Genomic DNA, 25,405 nt, shown 5'->3' with positions numbered 1-25,405 from the left:
CGACAAAGGTACATATCAATAGCAAACCACGCATTAAACATTGTGTAAAACAATTACACAATATGTAAATATGATCCGATTATCTTGTTTGATGGAACTGTCAAGACCCATACCTCTGGCTCCGGACCTACTACGAGGGATGTTGTAATTGAAGTGGACGCTTCAGCATCTCCCTGAAACATAGTACTTGCATTAATAAGAATGAAAATATTGGAAATTGAACACACATATTGGGACGCGGACAAAGGTACATATCAATAGCAAACCACGAAAAACATTGTGTAAAGTAATGACACGATACGAAAATATGATCACATTAGCTCAAATTCCATACATAGAACAAGTCTGGAACAGAATAGCTAAGTAAGATTACCTGATATGCACTCGAAGTGGTTGATGACTCCAGGCAAGACATGGATGTTGAATCTTGTTGCTTCATATTCGGTGGATAGTCATGGAGTTGTAAAGGGAAGGTATTATTTGATTTAGAAATGCTAACATTAAAACGTGGCATGTAAGGAGACTGAATACGAGAAAATTATGCTTATGTAAATGCATAATATAGCATAGTTATCTGTGCCCATAAATCAATTTTCTATAAGGGTTCTAAAAACAAGGACTGATGTTTAGCAAAATTGTCATTATTTAAAAAGCTATTCAATCATATAAATATCGAAAGTATTATAAGTGACATTTACACCTAAAATACCAATCAATCCATTTGGTTACCTGCACACTACCGCGAGACCTAAAGCTAAATCGGGAAGCGTGACTCACCTGTGGCGGCATGTGAATGAATAAAGTCGGAATAGCGTTTGGGAGCAATTTTCAAGTTGTTCTCAGTTGATTCTTCTTTGTGTACAAGGATGTGTCGTACATATTCGGTGTAAAGTGCAGGCTGCAGTTGCGGTGTCGATCACCCCTCTTGTCCTCCAAGACTTTTTTGACTCTACTTTCAAGCTCTTCCGGTGGAAATCCGCAATATCTGACCCATTCTCTTATTCGATCAACAGTCTTAGGGAATACATGCATTGTAATGCCTTCAGATTTGCCATGGGTCTTCTCAGGGCAACCAAAAATAGAACATGCAGGCATTGTTGTAAATTCTGCAAAATAAAGGTCAACATTATTTGAAATTTATTTTGCATTAAAATGTGAGAAAGAAGGAATTAGACCATACATTTTCAATGCACGCTTTCTTTTGGGCACCACAGCAAAACCAGTGCAGCGTGGGTGGCTGTATTATAGGATAACTTTCAGAAACATTTCATTGATGTGTTGAAAATCAGAACATGTTACTCATCCCTTGAATGTACTATCGTGCATGAAAAGGAAACATGCTTATATTATAGACACGGTCCGCGAAGGATGCAATTCGATGCCAATTGACACTGATAAAAATGTATATATCGAAAACACAACAAATGAAACTCAAGTCAACAGCAATGAGACAAATGAACATAGCACTACTGAGTATGTTACTTCGAAATAGATAGACATTTACAAATGAAGGAGATATGATTAGGATACAAGCCCTTACCTTGACCAACAACAGTTAGATTCAGCAAGCAGAGTAGTTAGTGGCAGAAGAACAGGGAGATGTTCACAGGTAGCACACTGACGAGTTCACTCGAAACGGTCACAGAAGTTCACAGATAACACGACGAAGAGCAGATTAGCATCGATCACCGGGCTTCTCAGGTAGCACGTTCACGAGTTGACTTGCAGTGCTCAAAGATGATGTCATGATAAATATCAAGTGGTTTATAAAGAATTACAAAAAGGGGTGTGTTTGGGAATGAACAACGTGTGTATGTCGTGATATTATGTGGATTTCAGGGGTGCGGCCTGCTTCAAGGGGAGCCTGCCTGGAGACTGAGGAGGCCTTGGGAACAATGACCCCTGCGCGAAAGATAGCTTTGAAGTGTACATGGTCTTTGACACCTTGGTCGTTCGCGCCCCTGACTGGTGCAAACTGCCTTTGGTAGTGGAGGGGGGATGGATGGGCCTGGGGCGTGCAGACAAGGCACCGGAAAACACTGCTGAATGGAGACACACTTGATTCACTTAAAAACTGAAACAACCATTGATAAAAAAATATGTTGTGTTTTATTTTGTTTCTTATTTTGATGGCACAAAACTACTACACATTGTAAAGGTCTGGTTGCAGCACAGCGAGGGAAAATCCCCTGTACTGACCGCTGTCACTGGGGAAAGTTTCTCTAATGGCACCAACTACACATTCGGGTATTACTCGTCGAACGCGGTGTCCAACCGTCCCATGAAGCCACCATGTAAAAGAACGATAGGCCACCAGCCGGTACCACCTGTGAAAGAGAAAGATAGAAAGTGTTTTCAAATGACTAAGATAAGTGTATTAAACCTTAGTTGTCAATGACAATTCTAGTATCCAATGGCATTTTTGCCAGAAGAAATGCTAACTAGACACTGCACAATATTGAACGACTTTTATGCGACTATTACTAGAGAATTGCAAGACTAAATTGATATGACAATGATATATTGAAGTTACGAGAATATAGGAGAAAACCATGAAATAGTAGTGGCCTAACTGACATCACAACCAGAGTATACTTACCCATTACTTGGATTACGAGGGCGAAATGTTGCGCAAAGTTCGTGCATAAGCACCATCAAAATCCTCAACACTGACCGTGTGAGGCAGGCTAGCTCGGTAACGCATTGCAGCCGTGTGCCGCCATCCGATATGTAGGCCAAGCATCCAGAGTTTTCTCGGCAGCAGCAGTTCTCATCCTCGGTTGCTATTAACGCACACCTATTGCAGGTACACCAGGTGAAGACGCCGTCCATGCGACTAGGCCCAGGCTTTTGATTCGTCCTCCCAACTGTCGTCCGAAGCCCCATCGTTTCCGCATCTTTGTCTTTCCAGTAATTCCTCCTCGGAATACTCGGGCTCGTACTGGTAGGGCATTATTGTTGCCATTGTGTGGTAAACAAACGAAAATAATTTATAGCGATGGTACTGGTATCTGTTCACACGGGCTACAAGCAATGAAGGTAGCTGACCAGAGCACAGAAACGAGTCACAGAATACTCAAAGAAATACAGTGAGAGGAATGGAATAGAAAATCTGCTGTTGTGTGTTGTGAAACGGTCTGTTTATACTTATTGAGGAAAGAGGCATCCTGCCATTTCCATGGCAACACGTCATTAGCTGAAACGCAGCGAATGTCGACACAAGACATGCTTTGGCGTTGTGAAATGGGCGGTACGCGTCTAGTGTTGTCAGGCTCAGGGACGGGGGTTATGATTTAGTGCCGCAAAGGCAGTTCAACCAGGGCGATGCGGCAAGTGATAAGATTATCACAAGATGGCCACGCCCTGCTGCCTGATTTCGCTTGTGTTCAAGAGACGAAAACTCCGGTAAGGTGCATAGGAAATTTTTGTACGATCGATCGACTTATGGTTAAAAACACATGGCCGAACCATAGGGACAATAATATTTCTGACCGCACAATTCCTTTCATTTTCTTTTAGAGGAGATCTATTTTGTTCAGCAATGCGGCTTGTATGCTTGCGCACCAAGCTTCATCTTTGATGATTTCGTCAGTGCTGGTGGGAGGTGCAGTGAGTTCATTGAAGATATTGATTAGTTCTTTGGTTTGGGAGTTGGCATTGGATATTCACAGACTGAATTAATTAGATTTGGCAGTGATGATGGCCTCTTTATACTTCAATACATACGATTTGAAGATTTCTTTGGATGTGTCACTGGGGTTAGTTTGCCATTTTTTGAGAGCAAGACGTTTTAAGCGCAGAGTTTGGAGCTCTTCAGTGAACCAAGAGTTTCGGTGAAAAGACTTTCTCCTTCTTGTGTTCATGTGGAGCTATAGAGTTCGCTGCATTGGTGAGGGTGTCCTTGAAAATGTCTGCTAGAATGGTGGGGTCATGCGAGAAGGGTGGTAAAAAGGCACAGGGTGTCAAGATAGGGACAGATGTTGTCCGCAGTGAGCTTTTTCGAATTTCCTACTTGCGAGGTAGGCGCGTGTGTGGAGGTTTTGGTAGAGGATACAGTAGGGATGGTAAATTGAATGCAATTGTGATCTGTCCACGGATAGGCATCATTAGACGTGACGGAGGAGGCACATTTGTGATCAACTACACAGTCAAGGGTACGGCCGTAGAGTGTGTAGGGCAAAGGATTTTTTGGATGAATTCTAGGTTTGAGAGATCTTTGGCAAGTATGGTAGCGGCTTTATCATTAGGACCATTGTAGCCTAGGTTCAGGTCACCTAGTAGTATACTTTTGGTAGATATTTTGATTAGTGCAACCCCCCCCCTCCTATTTTGGATGGCCTGTCCTGTCTGAGGATGGTGTAGCCTGGAGGCAGGGCTAGAGTGATGGCTGGGCCAGATGCCTCATGTAACCATGTTTCAGTGATGCCTAATATGTCTAAGGCCCTCATTACGACCCTTGCGGAAATCGGAAAACGATGGCAGAAATGCAATACCGCCATCGAATAGCGCTCGGTGCGACTATGACCCGTCACCGCAAAGTACGAAGCCATTAGCGACACCGTAGTGAACGCCAACGCTAACTGCACCAAGCACGCGCGCGCGCCATGCGAAACCGCAAACACCACCATGGCGCAAGGGTACGCCAATTCCGACCCTAGCGGACATGTACCTAACGCCATCAGGCATGGCGTAATGTACCATTCCGCCATGGTGAGAAGTACGGCATCGCGAATCAACCGTAAACGGCCCCACTGAGTGCCTGTACACCGCTCCCTGCCCACAAAGTACAACTCCCCGTAGGTGCAATGAAGTCACAATGCAACCATTGAAATGTACAAGTCACCCATGCATGGCAACGAACAAAAGAAACACAAGAGGGGCCAATGGGAGCTGCAGGGCACAGATGGCACGAATACAGAAGCCATCCCAATGGACATGACCACAGTCCCCCACCAAGAAACGCACGCAAACACAGGCACCTGTGACCAGCAATATTCCGAGAATCACATCATTCCACCAGTCCACCTGGCTGACCGGCATCTGTTACACAAAACCCAATCCCCCGCCCCTGAGCATGACAACATTCAAACTGTCATATTGGCAGCCCCCATCCCTGACCTCACGGGCTTAGTAGGCAAACGCGCCCAGTACAGTACCACGCAACTAAACCCCGAAGCTGGAACCCAATGCAGATCTCCTCACAATACATCGCCCCCCAAATAGGCATATGCCACATCACTTGCAAAGAAAAACGCTACACGTGCCAAATCAGAATAGAAATTTTATGCACATCAAAGTCACCAAGCCCATACAGCCATCAGGCCATGAACTCCAAAACACTAATCACCATTGTGGGCTGCATCCGCAAGAAATGACCAGCCACTACTTGTGTGTCGCCCTGTTCCCCCATGGTACACAGAGCCACATTCACGTACGAAAAGGCAACATGGAAGCGCACAGAACCGCAGGGCCGTCCCAATGGGGAGGCACTAGTCCAGCTGAAAGGCCGAAATGTTGCTCCGAGCCACCAGTACTGCGTAAGGGCATGTGGGCCATTGGCGATCGTCCCATAAGATCGTAATGCTGCTCCACTGATTAACACGAAGCAGCAGGTGTCGGGAGTAAAACCCATCTGCAGGAGTGGCATACAGATGGCAGTGGCAAAAGGGGAGGAGATACCTGTCAACCAAAAGAAAAGAAAAAGAACAGAATGGCCATCAGAACTACATTCCAACAACTCACTTCAATGATCACACGAAATCCACAGCCATATGCATGCTAGCCCACTCCAAAGGATCATCACCACCCCAAAACCACTTGCGACTCATAAACATCTATATCGAGGTGCAAACACCATCACAAACGAGTGTACCTGTGCATGCGTCTGTCAAAACAGAATCCATCAGATGGGAATGTTAACGTGCATGGACACAAGTGTCTGAGGGCGCGTCGAGACAGGGAGGGCTCAACAAGGCCAGATAGACGATGGTCCCACTATGGCAGCCCTGCATCACATAGCGTAGGGGAGGCGGATAGATCCCAAGAAGCCCTGTACATGGCAAACTCTGTATCAAATCACCTGCCCATGCATCCATTCATCATTCCCTCATCCCGGGATCAAAACGCCTGAATAATTACTCACATAACATTAGAAACATCCATTGAGTCTGTGCGTTATGCAGCCTGCAAAATCCACAGTGCCCCAGCCCGTAATTCCAGTGTTGTGAAGTAACATGTATTTGGGAACGGCCGGCCTCATCGCCCACGTAGCTATTGCGCATCCCAAACTATTCATATCAATCATTGCTTCCTCGCCATGGGCCCTGTCTCAAGGACATTGAACAATAGAACGTTATATTTGCAGTCAGACCTGTGGGCATCTCCTCGCCGCTAGCTGGAAACCGAAAGCGCCGCCCTTCGAATTCCTCATTTGCAACATCACGTCGAAAAGGCATCTGTGGCCGTTTGAAATCACTAATTATTCCATCGAGTGCGGCTGTGTGTGAAAATGGCAACTGCCTTCACCCACAAATGGGACGCCCCGCCCGTCGTTGCAACTCGGTACAGTGATGCATGAGGGCCCACCGTTACTCGAGTACTACGTTCCACTGACCCTTCACAAGTCTGTGCGCGACTGCACAGATAGTATGTGAAACAATGGGACCACAGCAGAATGAACATATCAACCAATCTTACACGGCCATCGGGTACAAATACATGATTGCAATAGCAAGATACCATTCCCCGAATTGCAGCGTTGTGCGCGGGACGTGCTCGGCCAAAGGGGAGAGCAGTTTGCACAGGTGGAATTAATCACCACAGGTGGAGGCCATACAGCCTGAAAACACATAAATTGCACAGCCAGTCTCCTCCCACAACCACACCGAAATGCTACCGGCAGGACTCGCGATGTTGGCCCTGGGGGACCTGATAGCACTGCAAGTGCTCCAACTCCAAGAAGAAGACGAACACCAACTACAACCAGCCGCACGGAGGAGACGCAGGAGGAGGAGGAGGCCAAGGCAGGGCCAGCAAGGCCCACCAGCACAGCCACTACCACCACGCAGGCAGCCCGCAATCCCACGCCTCCGAGCACATCCGTTCAACCTCACTGATGAGCAGATCCACACCCTCTACCGTCTGGACCGGGACACCATAGCCGCCATTGTGGACATGACACAGGCTGACCTTGTCAGCATGATAGATAGCCCAACCGCCATCCCACCCCTACTGAAGGTGGTGTCTGTACTACACTTCCTGGCCACAGGCACCTACCAGCACACAGTCGGACAGTTGCATGGCATTTCTCAGCCACTGTTCTCACGGACACTATTGCAAGTGCTCGATGCCCTCCTGCAGCACGCAGACGACTACATCTCTCTACCACGCTCGGAGCAGGAAATTACCAACACAAAAGTGGGATTCCATGCACTTGCCGGCATACCGGGTTGCATTGGTGCCATCGACTGCACCCATGTGGAATTGGTCGTCCCACATGCCATGGAGGCCCAGTACCGCAACCGAAAACAATTTCATTCCCTGAATGTACAAATGGTGTGTGACTCCAACAGGATCATTACACATTGTTGTGCCCGATTCCCTGGATCAACCCATGATTCTATGGTCTTGAGGAACTCTACAATACCACGCTACATGGAGCGACACGAAGGGAACAGATCCTGGCTACTCGGTGAGTCTCATTACATGCATGATTATGTGGGGTATGTGAATTGGCAATGACCTGGCAGGAGGGGGGGGGGGGTGTGCGTACGTATCAATGGCATTCCACATCATACGTTTCTCGTCCACATACAGGTGATGCTGGATATCCACTGAAGAGATGGCTCCTCACACCAGTCCGGAACCCACGGGACCAGCATGAGGAGGACTACAACCATGCCCACTCACGTACCCGTGTAGTCATTGAACAGGCATTCGGCCTACTGAAGACTCGTTTCCGCTGCCTCAGCAGGTCTGGCGGGGCACTCCTGTACCGCCATGAGAAGGTTGCAAAGATGGTCATGGCATGTGTCATGCTCCACAACATGTGCGTACGTAGAAATATGCCCATGCCCCCTGACGCAGAACTGCAAGCACCTGATGATGGTCATGATGAGGGTGGGGATGTGGCAGCACCTCATGGAGTCTGCGAGGCACCGGAGGCCCGTGACATTCGTCAGCATCTCATTGATGTATGCTTCTAGCACTCACGCCTGGTGGCTGATACATGGACACGGGACTCGTGGCACTGCGTGTGTCTGGGACATGCACAATATGGACTGTACGCCTATGATGGCCTAGTACACAAAGATCAATGTCCACACATCTCATTGGTTGATCGTGCACTTTTTATGGCATATGTGATGTCATGTTGAACACCCTATCGACCCGCCACCCAAGTGAGCCCAACACACCCCCTCCACCCTCCTACCTCCCCCCCGAACACCAGTGTCCAAAGATGCTCATTGTCAGTGGGCTGTCGCTATTGCAAGCCCCCTCTGCGGGTATCAGGGGCACCCCTGCCTGTGGAGCGCAGGTTCCTTCCAGATCTACGTTGGGGGCTGCCCTGGACGGAACTTGCAACGGATGATGTGTCTGCCTGCTCACGTCCATGCATGTCCCTAAGGGTTTGCGAGAGCTCAGTGAGCACACGGCGCACTGCGGCAAGTTCGGCACATACGTCTTTGGACGTCGCATGCAGTTCCCCCCTCAGGCTCTCGGTGCTTCTCTCCATTTGGACTCTCAGGCTCTCGGTGCTACTCTCCATTTGGACTCTCAGGCTCTCGGTGCTACTCTCCATTTGTGCCCTTAGCGTCTCTGTACCTCTCTCCATTTCTGCCCTAAGTGTCTCAGTTGATGTTTCTATGTCTGCCTTAGTGCCCCCACATTCATCGGCATGGTCCTTGAGGAGTGTGGCCAGTTGCTGCTGTTGTACGATTAACTGGTCGAGGGACTGTTGCTTCTGCTGGGCCATGGCCATTTGCGGGGGTGTCACAGAGGGGCTGTTGTCCTCATGTTGCCTTGCCACAGGGCTTGTGGGGGATGGCCAGTCGTCGTCTTGTGGGTGCCCCTGCGTGGTATCCTCATGTTGTACGGGATGGGACAGACAGGGGGATTGGGACAGGTCATGGATGGATCTGACTTCGACATCCCCGTTTTCTGTGTCCGAGCATGCTGCCATCAATGGGGTGTCACCTATGGTGCTGCTGCCACCAGAGGCAGTGCCTTCTGTGGCATCCATTGGGGGGACCTGTGGTGGTGGTGTTGTGGGCATGCTGGCTGCTGGGGTGCCTGTTGATGTTCCCTCCTCTGTGCTGCCACCTGATTTGTGCTGCTGCCGTGTCTTGATGCGTGCAGCTGAGGTGGAGGGTCTCTGGCCGTTGGTCTTGGCCCTCTTTGCAGGTGTGCTGGTAGGGGTGTCCTGTAGCTCGTCGTTTGGATCGGACCCTGTGGTGGAGTAAAGGAGGGCGAGGGTTATTGATGGGTCTGTGGGAATTGGAATGGCATTGTATCACATGCTTTGGGGTGGTACCTGAGGGTGATTTGGGTCGGGGCCTTGGAGGTGCTTTAATTTGTGTGTGGAGTGAGGGTGCAGTTGTTTGGCAGCCTGCAGTTAGGGTGTGCCTGCTGCACGTGTAGTGCGTGTATTAGGGGTTTTTAATTATTTATGTATTTATTGTGGGTTTTAACGTGCGCTATCAGGCCGATGTGTGTGGATGTTCTCCTGGACATGTGTTTCTGTTGCACTATGTGGACGCATGGTACTTCACATGGATGGACTGTGTGGATTTGGCATTGTTTTATCTGGCCCACCTACCTGAATCTTCGGATGTCTGCACTCCTTTCTCCATCCCTCCGACTCCCTCTATGCTCTCCATTCCGATGGTGGAGGCACAGATTTCTTCCCAGGGGGTCAACTTGATGGGTGATTCAGGACCTCCCCCGGTGGCTGTGGCAATGTTGCGGTTGGCAGAGAGTATGCTGCGGACGCGTATCCGCAGGTCGTCCCATCGCTTGCGGCATTGCTGTGGGGTGCGGGGTGCGGTCCCCACCGCACTTACCCGCTGTGCCACCAGAGCCCATATGGTCTTCTTGTTTGCAAGTGCCGTTCTGGTCATTTGCGTGGAGAAGACGACGGCAGCATTCTCCTTGAGGGTCTCTGTTAGCACGGTGAGTTCCTCACGGGAGAAGTGGACCTGCCGCTTGCGGTCGCACGCTTTCTTCGCTACTTTTCCCATTTTTCTTGGTTTCGCTAGGGTGGGTGACGGGTTGGGGTGTGTTTCAGGGTAGTGATTTTAGTGGTTGTGTGGTTTTAGTGGTTTTATAAGTGTACGGCGGGATGTTTCCCGTTCCGGGCCCATGTTTTTACTTCCGTTTCCGTATATTTCCGGTCACCGTACTTTCCGATAGGCGCACACTGCGGTGACCGCTAAGAGGGGTGGCGGTATAGCACCTAGGGCGCCGTACGGCGGCGGTGTGGGCCGTTTTGGGGTCATTTCCGCCATCGCGGACTTTGCACTTCCGCCGTGGCGTGGTGCTCGTGCCCGATGGGTCGGAATGGGCCGCACTTTGCTCCTTCGTGCAATGGCGGAAACGCTATTTACGCTGTGGCGCTCCGGTCAGTCACTTTCCGCCAGGGTCGTAATGAGGGCCTAAGTCTTGACTGTGTAGGAGATCGTTTATTTCAAGGGCGTGAGCGGGGAGAGAGCACACGTTAAGCAGGGCGCATTTGAGGTGTGGTGGATGTGAGTTTTTGTCTACGCATGGTTTAGATGGGCATGCTTTGGGTGGAGAATTGGATGGCTTGATGAGATAGAGCGCAGGCCTAGTGATGTGTTAATAGCATGTTAAGAAGCAGTTCACATTAGCCAAATTTATTACAGGTTTCCCTTTCCTTAATTTTAATCAGAGACTTGAGTTGGATTGCATTTGCAGACCACCAGTCTAAAGAATTCAGATAAGAATAGTTTTTTTAAACATATAGAAAAATTGAGTGCCCACTTTTCAAATCCACTATTAAACCAGAACTACAGACTCCCCAATCATAATCAACATCCTTTGCATGTACATGCTATTTCAGCATGGGAACATACAGCATAATGAAATAATAAATTAGCCAAGAAAAGGAACTAGTTTGATTCAGAAACTGGATTCCAACTGGTCTGGATAAAACATGCCAGGGTGAGGTGCGGTTCATATTCCAATGAGTTTGCAATATATCAAAAGGTTATGGTGATTAGATACGAACCGAATTCGCTCCCATTTTTCTCTCTCCTATAATACCTCTTTTCTCCCTTCAATTATGCTGCCATTCACATGCTTGTTATGGGTATCATTTTTATGTTAATATCATTAACGCACTATTGTTTGATGGTTGGTTAACAGCATTTCTGCTGTTTGTCTTATATTTGTGCTAAATTAGAACCATTTTGTTCATACAACAAGTCAATGTTCATCTAGTTAAAACATGTGCTAGCAGTGACATTAGGCAGTAGCGTGATTTGTTGGACTACAGCACAACTTGGACTATGATTAGCGGTCAAGGGACAATAAAGAATTTGATGCTTTTCGTTAATTATGGATATCGTTTTCTTCATGGTTACTCTTTTGGACTAATGGTCCCATTGCAATGCGCAACTCTGCACCCCCTCGCCCAGCTTGAACAATTTTTTTTTTTTGTTTTTTTTTAAAGTCAGGCACTTAACTTTATGCACAAACATCTGATACACATTAGCTCTCTCCACATAAATAAAAGATGGAACATAGAGACACACTCTGAGCAAGGTGGAACACGAGAAGCAGCAGAACTTCCAGGCTGAAGGCAAACCTACTGGAGCAGAAGAACGGAATGAGGGACGAGAACCAAGGGTAAAGGAACCTAGGAGTTCCCTGCAGGAGGTTGTTGCCTCCAAAGAACCGTAAGAGATACGTGGAAAAGACAAAATCCCAGACAAGAAGATTGCATCATGTTTCAAAGGCACCCGTGACCCTCCCGGGTGAATGACAGAGTTGGGGAGGTGGGGCCAGGCCTCTGGTATTACCGTTAACTCATGAATTAAAATGACAAAGACAAGAAAGAAATGCACACAGCCGGTGAGTTGGTAAACAAGATGAAAGTCCGGTGTGTGTTAAGGAAAGATTGAAGTGGCAACTATATATCTTTCAATTGAAGGCTGCACGCGTGTGAATCACATACGAAGAAAGGCGGGCCTGTGGTGAACTTTAAAATTACTGATAACTGTGAAGTCCATGGTACAGAGTAGCGGAGTAGTCAGGCGCTAGGAAGTAGCCCACTGGAAGGTCTCTGCGTAAGGTGAATTGTTTTTGTTATAAAGCCACAAAGTGAATGAACTTTAAAAAGGGTGATGATCAGGATTGACCCCAGAAAAAGGGGAAGTGGAAAGTGAATATTGAACTCTTGTGCTTATGATATTAAACTACATAGACCAAGGGCAAATGACACTGTGGCAAATGACACAAGAGTGGGAGAGAAGGGAAAGCCGAAGTGGTCTTGCAGAGGTTTAGAGTAAAAGCTTTGCACTTTCGAAAGTCTTTGACATCAGGATAAGGTTCGAGCCCAACTGAGGGCGACTGGAAGTTTAATAAGTTAGGGGAAGGGAACCCCTAACAAATGTGAATAAAGCTTGGGGAAGGGAACCCCTGCAAGTGTGAGTGAGTGAAAGGTCAGAGCCCAACCTAGGGTGACCTACATGAACTTTTGCTTTGAAAGGTCCAAGCCTGATAGAGGGAGACCTACATGAACTTTTGGCTTTGAGAGGTCCAAGCCCAATCGAGGGAGACCTGCACAAACTTTTGTTTGAACCGTGAACCCTTGTGTTGAACTGTGAAAGAAGTTTTGCAACGCTGGAAAAGTGATTTTTTTTTTTGTTTAAACTCTTTTATTAGTGGTAACAAAAAGGCCAACAGCACCATTGCACAGTTCATTTCACAGATACAACAGGAATGAATTGGTTCAATGCAGTGTAACAAAACAGTATCATGGTGACAGGTCATCATCAGTAATCATATTGCACAGGTAAACTCTAAACGGGCCCCAAATGTCTTTGGGTCTGCACGTCGAAGGTTGCGTCAAAACAAACTGCTCCTCTGCCTCATTGACATGTGTCAATTCTTGTAGGAATTGGTTCATGCTGGGTGGCAGAGCGCTTTTCCACTTCAATAAAATACATTTTTTGGCAACCGCACATGAAATGTTGAATAGTCTTCTGATTTTTTCTGAGTGCTTGCCTATGTCCCCAAACAGATATTTCTGGGGGGTCAAATCAGGGGGAACTCGAGTTATTTCTTCCAACATTTCTGCTACTGCCCTCCAGAACCCCCCAACCACCGGACAGTCCCAGTACATATGAAAGGAACCGGCCTGAGGAGCGTTGCATTTGGGGCAGGCATCCGGCGCGAACGTAGCGATTCTGGCCGGTGTGTAATGTAATCTATTTAGAATTTTAAATTGGATCAACTTCAGGCCAGAGTTAAGTGAAATCTTTTTAGTTACTGAACAGTATCTGGCCCATTTCTTCTCTTCGATGGGAACTTATAAGTCTGCCTTCCACCGCTCCCTTATCTGATTCGCTGTGGGGGTGTGGGTCTGGACTTCAGTGTATAGCCTAGAGATTCCTAGGCCATTTTTAGCTGTCACTAGTTGTATACATGGATGTGGTGGAGGTTCGTCCGGGAAGAGAGGCCACCTTTTTTGAAATGCAGATCTCATAAGGTAATATTGCAGCGTTTTCAGTGGACCATCTCCCAGCGCCCTCAGCAACAGACCCAGGTCTGAAAAAGTGCCATTGACAAACATGTCACCAAGCTTCATTTCACAGTTAGGGTCCCAGGATTCCTGTATGCTCGTGTTATATGTAGGAGGGATTCCCGGAAAGTTCCGCAGAGGTATCTCAGGGTTATAGGGGGCCTCAAGTCTAAGCCTTTTGTATGTAGCTTCCCATGCCCTGACTGTGCAGCTAACTGGATTGTATTCACACGTGTCTCTATAGTGTGGATCAAAAATGACTGATTGTATGTTTGTGGGATGTGTAGTATATTCTTCTATCCATGCATGGGGTGTGTTGTACTCGTCATTGTACCAATATTTAGCAAATTGAGCCTGGGCCACATAATAGTAAAGCTCGGAATCAGGGGCTGATATACCTCCCGAAGAATAGGGTTCTGTCATTTTTTCCCAGTTTATCCCCGCTGTCTTAACATTCCAGAGAAATGTTACCGTCATGGATCTGAGTTTGGCGAAGAAGGCTCTGCCAGGCCATATAGGGATGTTGACAAACAGATAAAGAAGTTTAGATAGGATAACCATTTTAAGAATAGCGACTCGACCGGCTAAAAAGATCGGGAGTCGCCCCCACATCTGGAGCTTGGCCGTTAGAGTTTGCAGGGCGCTTTCGTGGTTATCTGAATATAATGTAAGCTTATTTCTGGAGACGAGAATTCCCAGGTATCTGATACGGTCTTCAGACCATTTGAGTCCACCTGTCACTGTGGAGCACTGGGTGGCCGGTGTAAGCGGAAATATTTCCGATTTGGCCTTGTTTATCGTGTACCCAGAGTAATCTGCAAACTCCTGCATCTCTGCCATAATGGGTGTTATATTGAGTTCAGGTTCCTTGACATATAATAAAGTGTCATCCGCATAGAGCGATATGAGCTGGGTAGATCCCTTCATTTTGATCCCTCTATCCGCATGTCTGAGAAGGACCGCAGCCGCCATTGGCTCAATGGTTAATGCGAACAGCAAGTGCGAAAACATGCAGCCCTGTCTGGTTCCCCTCCCCAACAGGAACATCTGGGAAATGGCTCTATTGGTCAAGACACGAGCCCCAGGCTCTGTGTACAGTAATTTCACATATCTTATGAAGTTGGGCCCCATCCCAAACGCCTCCAGAACCGCAAGGAGATAGACCCACGAGACAGAATCAAACGCTTTTTCAGCGTCAAGGGTTATGGCCACGGCGCTCCTCGAAGGATCTATTTGTGCCATTATGCCAAAGATTCTTCAGAGGTTCAGGGCCATAGATCGTGCAGGGATAAACCCGTTCTGATCAGGATGTACTAGGGTAGGGACTGCCGGCAGAAGCTGATTCGCCAGGACCTTTGCAAATATTTTCGCATCTGTATTTATAAGTGACAAGGGCCTGTAGGACGAAACGTCCTGTGGTGGTCGCCTAGGCTTATGGAGTACGGTTATAATAGCTTCTCTCATAGTTGGGGGTAACCTGCCGGTCTCAAGTGCCTCCTCCCACACCTGCAGCAGTATCGGAACAAGCTCCTCGTGAAATTCTTTGTAGAATTCAGCTCCCAACCCGTCCGACCCTGGTGCCCTGCCTGAAGCCAATGCTTTGACCGCTTCTACAATCTCTTCCGCAGTCACCGGTTGATCTAGCGATAGGTGTTCTTCATCGGGGAGTTTAGGGAGGGAGAGAGCCTCAAGGTATATCTTAATTTCTGCGAGTGTTTTCTTATCTTTATTTGAATATAATTCCTTGTAGAATTACATATATTCCCCATTAATGTCTTCATCTCTGAGCAGTACCCTCCCCTGTACAGTGCGTATACTTGTGATCTGTGTAGGTTGTCTATCGTGCTTGAGTAAGTTGGAAAGCGTCCTGCCAGCCTTGTTGCCCGTATCTGCACGCGGGTAATAGGGGCCGCCACGTATCGAACCTCCCTTATGGCAAGCTTATCAAACTCTTGAAGGTGCGTGTGTATATTGGCTAATACTGCTTTGTCTTACGTGTTTGTGTACGTTTTCTCTAGTTTGCTTTCGATAGTTGACAACTTGGTTCTCACAGCCTTCAGCATACACATAGTTTTGGACATCAACACACCTCTTTTCCAGACCTTGAAGGATTCCCACACCGTTGAGTATTTGTCAACTGATCCCACATTGTTGGATAGAAACTCTGATCTCAGCATGGAGTGCTTCTACTGTTCCTGGGTCCCCCAACATTCCACCCGGCATCCTCCACCTCCTAGCAGGGCATGGGGCATTCCGGAACACTAGTTCCAACATCACTGGGGAATGATTTGACAATGTTCGAGGAAGGATTTTGCACTCCCCCACCACAGCCATAAAAGACATGGAAACAAACCAATAATCAATCCTAGGCTCTGAGTCATGTACCGAGGAATAAAACGTATATCTCCTGCAATCAGGATGAGTTTCACGCCATGCATCTGCCAGCAAAAGTTGTGACAAAACATGTCTCAAATTTAGTACTGCCCTACTTGGGGTTCTAACCACCTTCGAGGATCTATCAAGAACCTGGTCCAAGGCCAGATTGAAGTCTACCCCCATAACACATTCGGAACATCAAGTGACATAATTATCTGGTATAAATCCATGTAAAAAGCAGGGTCATCAATGTTAGGCCCGTACGTGTTGACCAGGAGTATTTGTTGAGTAGCCTCCTCCCCCCAGACCATGACATATCTGCCCAGAGGATCAGCCTTGTGACCACCCACCCTGAACTCAAGGCCTGGATGAATAAGGGTGATCAACCCTCTGGACTGGGATGAATAGTCAGTGTAGAACCTCAGGGGACCCCACCTTGGCAATATGTGGCCGTTGCTCAATCCTACCGCATGGGTCTCTTGTAGCATCAGGATTTGGGGATTATGCCTGGCAACATAGTTGGAAATCTTCTTGACCTTAACCTGATTATTTAATCCCCGCACATTCCACGTCAGGAGTTTAACCGTAAGCCCAACACCGGGGCTCTGAAATGGAGCATTAGTCATTGTCAACCTCAACAGGTTTACAGTAATCATGAAACTCAATCGGTGCCAGCCTCGATGTCACCATAATTTTACTTTTCAACCAACAAGTCCCCTCCAACCACTTCACACATGAACATGGCTCCGTAGAGTGGCACCAACCTCCAACAAGATGCCACCATAAGTCAATACAAGAGCTGAGTTCACCAAACCCCTCACCCTGTCCCATCCCGCCACCCTCATCGTCACCCCCAACTCGACGATGTGTCCAACAAAACGTATGCAATATTCCGCGGTCGGCCATGTTGCTTCACATGGCCGCCGATCAGGTCCAACAACTCCACCAACCAAATTGCCTGGTACAGCTTGATCCGATACTTATCTTGAATATAGCCTTAGAAAGGGTTGACAGTCAAGTGTTTCTTAGTCTGCAGGTCTGGGTCTGTTTTAAGCCGGTCTGCCCCCTCTAGGAGGAAGGGGTATGGACGATTCAATATATTGCGTGGCTTCGGCCGGAGATTCAAAGAAATGAATCCTCATTTTTGCCGGGAACATCAAAGCATACATGATCTGGCGTTCTCTTAGGAGCCTCTTGACTGGCTCGTAGGATCTTCTGCTTGCCTGCACCCCCGAGGATAAATCTGGGTAAATGTGAATGCGACTTTCCTCATATTGGAGGGTGCTCGCCTCTCTTGGGTTACTTAGGATTGTATCTCTGTCCTTGTAGTTGAGGAGTCGTGCGATTATAGTACGTGGTGGTGCGCCTGGTTTGGGTGCTGGGGCCAAAGTACGGTGTGCCCGTTCCACCAAGAAATGTTCAGAGAATGTCTCCGGTCCAAACAGGGTTTTAAGCAGTATCTCGAGTTGTTTCTCCATTTGGCCTTTGCCAAAAGATTCCGCTATGCCCACCACGCGGATATTGTTTCTCCTGGAGCGCGACTCTGAGTCCTCGCATTTGTTCTGTAGTTTCACCATGTTTTCTTTGATTTGGGTGATGTCACGGCTGTGATGTGAGATAGTGTCTTCATTAGTGCTTATCCTGCTTTCGATTTCTGTTATACGCAAACTTTCTTTCTCCACTCTAGCCTTTAAGGAGCCGATGGTGGACACTATGTCGTCTAATTTCGTGTTGACTGCGCGGAAACCGTTATGCACTATTGTGGTTAAGTTGTCTAAATTCTCACTAGGCTCAGTAGTGGGGGCCTCGTCAGCCGACATAGCCAGAGTGAGTGCCCGTGTAAGCGTCCATTGGGCCTTTCTTCTGTTTCCCTGGAGGTTTGGAACTTTTCCCCGACTTCTGTGGGTCGCCCATGATACTGTCAGAATTGTGTTCCGAAGCGATGCAGTATACTGTTAGCCGAATTTCTATTCGCCTTCCTTCCTTGCTCCTTATGCAGTGTTCGAGCCCTGGGAGTGGATCAGATTAAGGGGCTAGATGCGTTATGAAGGTTACACAATGAGCCCCCGAGCCGGAACTTGGTGGTCCGAATGGACTGTGTCCCCCCCCACATGCAGTACTCCACACTTACCGAATTCGAAGTGCTAAATACTTCTGTGTCGTTTAAGGGTGTATCTGAGCCGCTCCGGTCTGCAGCTGCTGTATATGTTGCGGGTCTCCATCCAGCCAGGTCCTCCAAGCGGGACGTGCTCTGTATTCAGCAGTGCAAGCTTGTGCCCCCGGAGGTCCCGTGGTGCGTACTATGGTGTGCCTGGGAGCCGGAGCAGATCACCGGAGCGTGGGCCCGCCTAGTGCCGGTATCGGGGTCTCTGGGGGGCCGCATGTACCAACGGGACGGCATATAAAGTATATCGGCTCAGTGAGGATTGTCGCTGGGTCTGCAAGCCGCTGCCCCCGGCAGATAATGTGTCCTTTTTCGGCCACTCATCCGCCGCCCAGCCGTGACCCCTTACCAGACGTTCTTGTCTCCGGGCCTCCTCACGGTCCTGAATCGCGGGCCCGCCGCACGCCTCGCCCCGTGTTGTAATGCAGGTTCCGTAAGAGGCTTTTTTGGAGCTCAACGGCCGCGGGCCGCCACGCACCAGGGCTTGATTGGAACGCGGGTCGGTTCGTCCGACTGAACCACCCGCGTCACGGCCAACCCAGAGACCGCAGCGTATTACCAGCAGGGCGTACGGCCTGGGCCGCAGTGCAGGCTCCTCCCATCAGGGGCCTCAGTCCTTCAGTCGCGCAGCGGCACTCGCGTGGTTCGCCCTGGAGCTCGGCGCAGGATATATTCAGCCGCGTGTGTCGCCCGATCTGCCTGGGGCTGTATCTCCGGCGTTCCTGGCCTCTGATTCACAGGAGTTCGACTGACCCACCACGGATGGCTGGGCTACCTTCCCAGAATGTTTAGGATACTCAGGCAATGTTAAAACGGATTATATGGCGCAGGATATCTTAGTGGAGCGGGAGCTCTGGAATCAGGCGGCCATTTCCATCGTGCGCAACAGCGCCCCCCCAGCTTGATCAATTTTAAGTGTGCCATTGTTCTGTTTTCATATGTAGCTTTGGAAGTTTTACTAATAAATCTGGACATTTTTGCAATTAGGATTGGGGCGCAGGACTAGCACAGGGTACTGCTGCATCACAAATTGTACAAAACAAATGACGAAGCCAACAACACACCTAGTGCCATGGCTTACAACATATCTCAGACAAACCTCCAAGAAATAACACTGCTGATTAAGAATATATTTCTTGACTTACTGAACAAGATAGCAAGCTCAGTTGGAGCTGCTGTACACTTGGACAACCAGTGAGTGGAGAGAACCTTTTAGAGGATTTGAATACAAGGGAGAGCTTGCGGTTTGGAGGATTTCCATAACCGCTGGAAGCCAGTCGAGTCGTGTTGCCCAGAAGCGGGGACAGCTGGACGCCATGCTGCTCTACAACCGGAGTCGCAACATTCCACCTTTTGCCTAACATTTAAACGAAGGGCTCCCTTGCCATCACTGTCATCCGCTTTTTCCTGCTTTTTCCCGCCAGAGAAAGTTGAGGTTCTCGACAACTGAGAAGAATCCACTGGTGGGTTTCCTGCCACCCAAAGCCCACAAAGACGCCGATAAGTGAATATCCGAGGTCAAGTCCCGATCGCCGACATCCGATGCCGACACTAGACGCCGGCTGCCGGGCCTACGTTCTTCATCGAGTCATCTTTGCAGCACCAAACTCTTTTTCTTCGAGGACTCTCAATGCCTTGTGGATCCTGCTTTAAAGGGAGTACACCCTCGAAGGATCCGTCAACGAACCGTCGAAGAAACTCTGCTAAACTCAGGTACATTGGGGTAGTAGAATGTTTTTACCAGGAGAAAAAGACTATTTAAACATATATGAACTGGGCTTGTGAATACTCTTTATTACAGGTTGCCCAAGTGGGGGGATCCTCACTCAGAATTGTGCCGTGGTAGAGAGAGAGAACATTCTGCTATTGTTTAACCCAACCTGGCATCCTTCCTATGTCCTATGCTGATACACATTACTGTTTTATTTGTATGCCATTAGAACTGTCAGCAGTTGGTGCATTTTAAAGGAGTCAATAGTTAAGTGTGGTGTCACATAGACATTGTGTATATATTTGCCATATTAGGTTTGCCAAAGTACAAAGTGTGTTATTGATTGTGTATATATATTGAACCTTATTTTTATATAAGAACTGTGTTATCACATAACAGTGTGTGGACATTCCTTTGTGGGGGCTCAGGGACTACTGTACTTAAGTACCAGCCTGCATCACCTCCTGAGAGCTTAAGCCTTGGTTGCTCATCCAAGCTACCACATAGAGAACCTTGGCTGGGGTGCTCTGTGCTTCCACTCTGCCATATAGAGGGCCGGAGTACAGATAACCCCCTCCTGTCTTTACAACCTCGAATAGCGAGCACTTCAGGCTTCGCAGACTAAAGCATTAGGCACTTGATTTCTATTCGGTGGAGGTTGACAGTGGGACAGAAACTGGAAAAAAATAATTGTCTACCTGCGGCTAACCTTTTCTGGCATACACAAACCCTGCTTTTTCAGAAAAATTAAGACATGTACAAACTAGAGCCATACAGGAATTATTAGTGGGAATGTTATTTTGATTTATTTTTGCATTTATTTCAGTACACAAAACCATGAGGCATCTAGGCGCTACTTACAGTAAGTGCAAGTACAGTTCGTAAAGAACACGCATGTTGGTTATAGTCAAAATTGGTGTGTGTGTATACCTAGTGGCAAAGCTTTGCCTCATATTATACTGGCTACGTCAGGCATGCAGACAAATATAGGAGGCCAAATAGGTATGCAGTGGGTATATCAGGTATGCAAGTGAAGGAAGGTAATAGCAAAATTTGTACGAAATGCACAAACTGGCAGAGCCTCGCCTCATGTTACGGGGGGCTACATTGAGAGCTTAATTCTTCCTTAAGGACAGTGTTAGTTTAGCAAGTGGTTACAGATCAGATTGAATCCAAGCCATACAAACTACTAATAAGTGCAATCAAATATTAGTAAGTGCACCTAGGCAGTTTTCCCCAATAACGTAGTGAAGCGATTAGCAGCCATCCCAGTCACTGGTTGAAGGATTCGAAGCCATGAAAAATAAGTAATCTGAAAGTAATTACAGTTCCACAAGGAGAAATATCAACATAACATGGCTTATTTGTCACTCATTGCCAAAAGATGGTACTTTTCAGGGGGGAGGGGAAACTTCCCTCCGATGCTAGATGTGCAATTTTAGAAAGGGTGCTTTGTTTTAATAAGGCTGATGCCAACGGCCACCGTTAGATTTTGAGTAATGTGAAAAGACATGCTGAATGACAACACTTCCACTGCCAACTCCCGATCCCTCTGCCAACTCTTCTCTCTCTCCTCTGACTTTGCAAACTTTTTGTCATCCAAAATATAATCCCTACGCCAAAATATTCTCCTTTCCCCCTCATATTCTCCTCCCCCTCCTCCTCCTCCCGTACCCCACTTGCACTTCCAACTTCTCCGCTTGCACGTCCAACCACTCTGCTTGCATGTCCAACTTCTCTCCAGTCACTCCATCTTGCGTCTCCCTTTTCCTGTCCAAATGCCACCCTACTGCTGCCCCCTCTGATCCCCTTCCCACCTCTCATTCCTAAAATCTACCCCAACCTCATCCCCTATCTAACCACTTTCTTGAACACCTGCCTCTCCTCCGCCACCTTTCCCTCTGCATTGAAACACGCCACTATTATTCCCATTCTGAAGAAACCCTCTGCTAACCCTCTTCTCACTTCTGACTTTCACCCAATCTCGCTTCTCCCCTTCCTATTTAAGCTCCATGAGCGCCTAGCCTATTTACAACTCTCAGCTTTCGTAACAACTCACTCTCACCTTCCTCCCTCTCAATCTGGATTCGGCCCTAAACACTCCACAAACACTGCCCTTACATCCGTGCTCAATTCCCTCCTTACTGCTCGCTACGCTAAGCAATCTTCTATCCTCATCCTCCTTGACCTGTCCGCTGCCTTTGATACTGTCGATCACCACTTACTCCTCAGTACTCCTTCCTCTTTTGGCTTCAAAGGCTCTGTCCTCACCTGGCTTTCTTCTTACCTCTCCAATTGTTCCTACACTGTCGCCTGGGGTGGCCGCACCTCATCCGGTATCCCCTTGGACTACGGTGTCCCCCAAGGCTTGGTACTAGGCCCTTTTCTATTCTCTCTTTATACCTCCCTTCTCGCTCCCATCATCTCTTCCTTCAGCATTTCCCACCACTTCTACGCTGATGACACCCAACTCTTTCTCTCCTTCTCCTCTTTCTCTCCTGACCTTCATCACTCCCTATCTTCCTGCCTTACAGCTATAAAAAAAACTGGATGTCATCCCATGTTCTCTCCTTCAACACAGACAAAACGGAAGTCTTCTTCTTTGCTTCTAACACGCTTTCCACTACCCCTCCTCCTTCTATCCATTTTCCCCCTTCCTATCTCCCCATCTCCACCTCTGCTCGCAATCTTGGCGTCCACGTTGATTCCTCCCTTTCCTTCTCCCATCACATTTCTCTCCCCTCTCATTCCTGTCGTCACAATCTCTACAACATCCGCAATATCAGCTCTTCCCTCACCTTCCACGCTTCTAAACTCTTAATCTCTTCCCTCATCTTCTCCCGTCTCTTCTACTGTTCCTCTCTCCTCTTTGTACTCCCTGCCTCTCATCTGACCCCCCTCAAGGCCATCTACCACTCCTCTATGCACACTCTCTGCCACCTCAGCCCTCGCGACTCTATTTCCTCCTCACTTTCTCAACTCAGCTGGCTTCCCTTCCCAACTTAAATTTCAATTTCTCTGTTTGGTCTTCAAATCTCTCCATGACCTTGCTCCCCCCTATCTCTCTTCTCTCCTCTCCTTCTACAATTGCTCTCGCTCTCTCCGCTCCACTGACCTCTTTCTACTTACAGTACCACCGTCTCCTTGTGCTGCTTCTCGCTTCCACTCCTTTCAACTCCTGGCCCCCCCTACATTGGAACTCCTTACCTCTCGCTATCCGCTCCACCCCCACATACACCTCCTTGAAAGCCCTTCTTCTCCACTCCCCCCTGACCTCCTACCTTCTCTCCTCCATTCTCCCCTGTCCCCATACCTCCCCTTCCCTTCCTCTCACATCCACTCGACATTATTCCACATAACTAAATCTTGTTCCTCTTCCCTTCTCTCCCTTCCATCTCACTTTTCCCTCATCTCCAATATCCAAGGAAACTGTTCGACATATTGTTACGCTGGTTTGTCTCTTGTTTGTTAACTTGCTTCTCCATTATTGTATTGTGTTTTATTGTAAAGCGCTTTGGATTAAAGCGCTATATAAACTTAATAAACATAACCGCAGCATTTGACACTATCAGCTACCACACCCTTATCGAACGTCTGAGGGAAGCTGGTTTGTCCCAAACTGCACAAACCTGCATGATGTTCTAATCGTTCTACCCCTTTTTCAAGTGAATCCAGCCAACATTACCTGCAGAATCCAACAGAGATCTAGCCTTTGACACCTCTGATTCAACATCTACATGAGACTAAAATTATGCTGAGGATTTCCAAATTGTTGTCAAATTCTATGCATATAGGTACAGAGCTAAGCCAGACCTCACCAGGTGTCTCACCCAAGTGGATTCTTGGTTAACCAAGAACAGACTGAAGCTCAAGCCTCGAAAAAGAGAAATCCTGATGTGACCCACAAAATCATAAGTTGCTGAAGAGATGGAGACCTGTCACCAGTCTGGTGGTAAAGAGCCTGAGAAGGCTTAAGGACAGCACCCTAACACTTTAGACATAGATCAAGTCACAGACCAGGAAATGGCTCTTCCACCTGAGAATGATTATGCTATATTTACCTTTCTCCGTTTGCCACTGAGCGCTCGCAGTGAACCTGGTTCAGCCAAGACTGGACTACACCAGTAACATTTACATGGTGCTCCCGAACCCACTGAGAAGAATGCAGGGAATACAAAATGTATGAACAGACTACTGTTGTGACTAGAGCAAATTGAACATACATGCAATGCCATCACTGCAATCTCTACATTGGCTGTCAGTAAGGCACATGAATAATTGAAAGGTGTTTGCTTTGCCATAGCAGCAGGACAGAATTCATCCAAAGGAAAAACTGCATAAACAAAACAGGATGCTAACATCGTACAACCCTACTTTTCTGAAGGTGTCCCACTACAAAATAAAAAAGAGTTTGTGAACAGAAGGGGTGGAAGGAGGACTGAAGGAGATTTTGGGAAGCGCAACTGAGAAGGAGATGGGAGTAGAATTCAGTGGATGTGTAAGCATCAGAAGGAAGAACAGTGGGCTGGCTTTGGAAGGAGGAATTCAGAAGGAGATTTGTGAACATCAGAAGGCAGTAGAAGAAGGAATTGGCAGAGGTGGTTTCAGAATATAGAGTGGAGGAAGAGATTGGTCAACATCAGGTGGAGGTTGTAGAAGGAATTAAGGAGGTTGGGGCAGCTTAAAAGGGGATGCTAGAGCGAATTAAGGCAAGAGTTGGTAAAGAGCAGCTGGAGGTGGAAGAGGCAAACACTGTAGCTGAATGTCAACATCAGGAGGAGGTGACAGGAGGAGACAAGGAGAAAGTTAGTGGTAGAGGAACAGAAGGAGCCAATAGACAGACAGCAGAGAAATTAATGCTGTGGGGGACCTACATTTGAAGTTTCTTAATGGTTCTAGTTTTCAACTTCAGAATGGCCTGAAAATCCTATGGCTTTAAATGTAATTTCTTCTAGTGTTTGAGATGTAAGATGCTTTCTTTACACCATCATTTAAGAAAGCAAGAAACAAGACATATTGGCTTACCTTTTCACCAACATTTGATGCATATTTCAGCTCCTCTTCGAGCCATTCAAATTGACCTCCAGGGTCTTCCATACTGCCAGTCTGATTATTGGAGTCATAGTAAAGATTTGTGTTTAGAACAATAATACGACCAGAAAATTCCTTGTTCAATGGTTCACTGTAGAATGCACCTGCAGAAAAAGGGGGGGACAGAACATCAAATATTACATGATGCCAAACTATAGTATGGTTAGTATGACACATACAAACCTATCTATATATGCTGTGACCTTTGAACCCATTTGTCCCAAAAATGTGGTCCTGATTTGCAACAAAATGGGTATGTTTACAAGTCCTAATTAGGAGAGTGGGGGTGGGAGGGACA

General features: G+C 47.6%; 1 protein-coding gene across 1 annotated transcript in view; it reads right to left on the bottom strand.

Annotated features, from left to right (window-relative positions):
• SMPDL3B (sphingomyelin phosphodiesterase acid like 3B) overlaps positions 1–25,405 on the bottom strand; it is a 532,892-nt gene that overhangs the window by 227,398 nt on the left and 280,089 nt on the right. Inside the window, exon 5 of the mRNA XM_069623063.1 lies at positions 25,042–25,211. Within this exon, the coding sequence (XP_069479164.1) occupies positions 25,042–25,211 (170 nt within the window). The remainder of the gene's footprint in view (positions 1–25,041; positions 25,212–25,405) is intronic.

The sequence above is a fragment of the Ambystoma mexicanum genome, chromosome 11 (assembly GCF_040938575.1).
Source record: "Ambystoma mexicanum isolate Mex_15411 chromosome 11, UKY_AmexF1_1, whole genome shotgun sequence".
In the NCBI taxonomy this organism is placed as follows: Eukaryota; Metazoa; Chordata; class Amphibia; order Caudata; family Ambystomatidae; genus Ambystoma; species Ambystoma mexicanum.
Note: the sequence above shows the minus strand (reverse complement) of the source record. Positions and strands in the feature narration are given on the sequence as shown.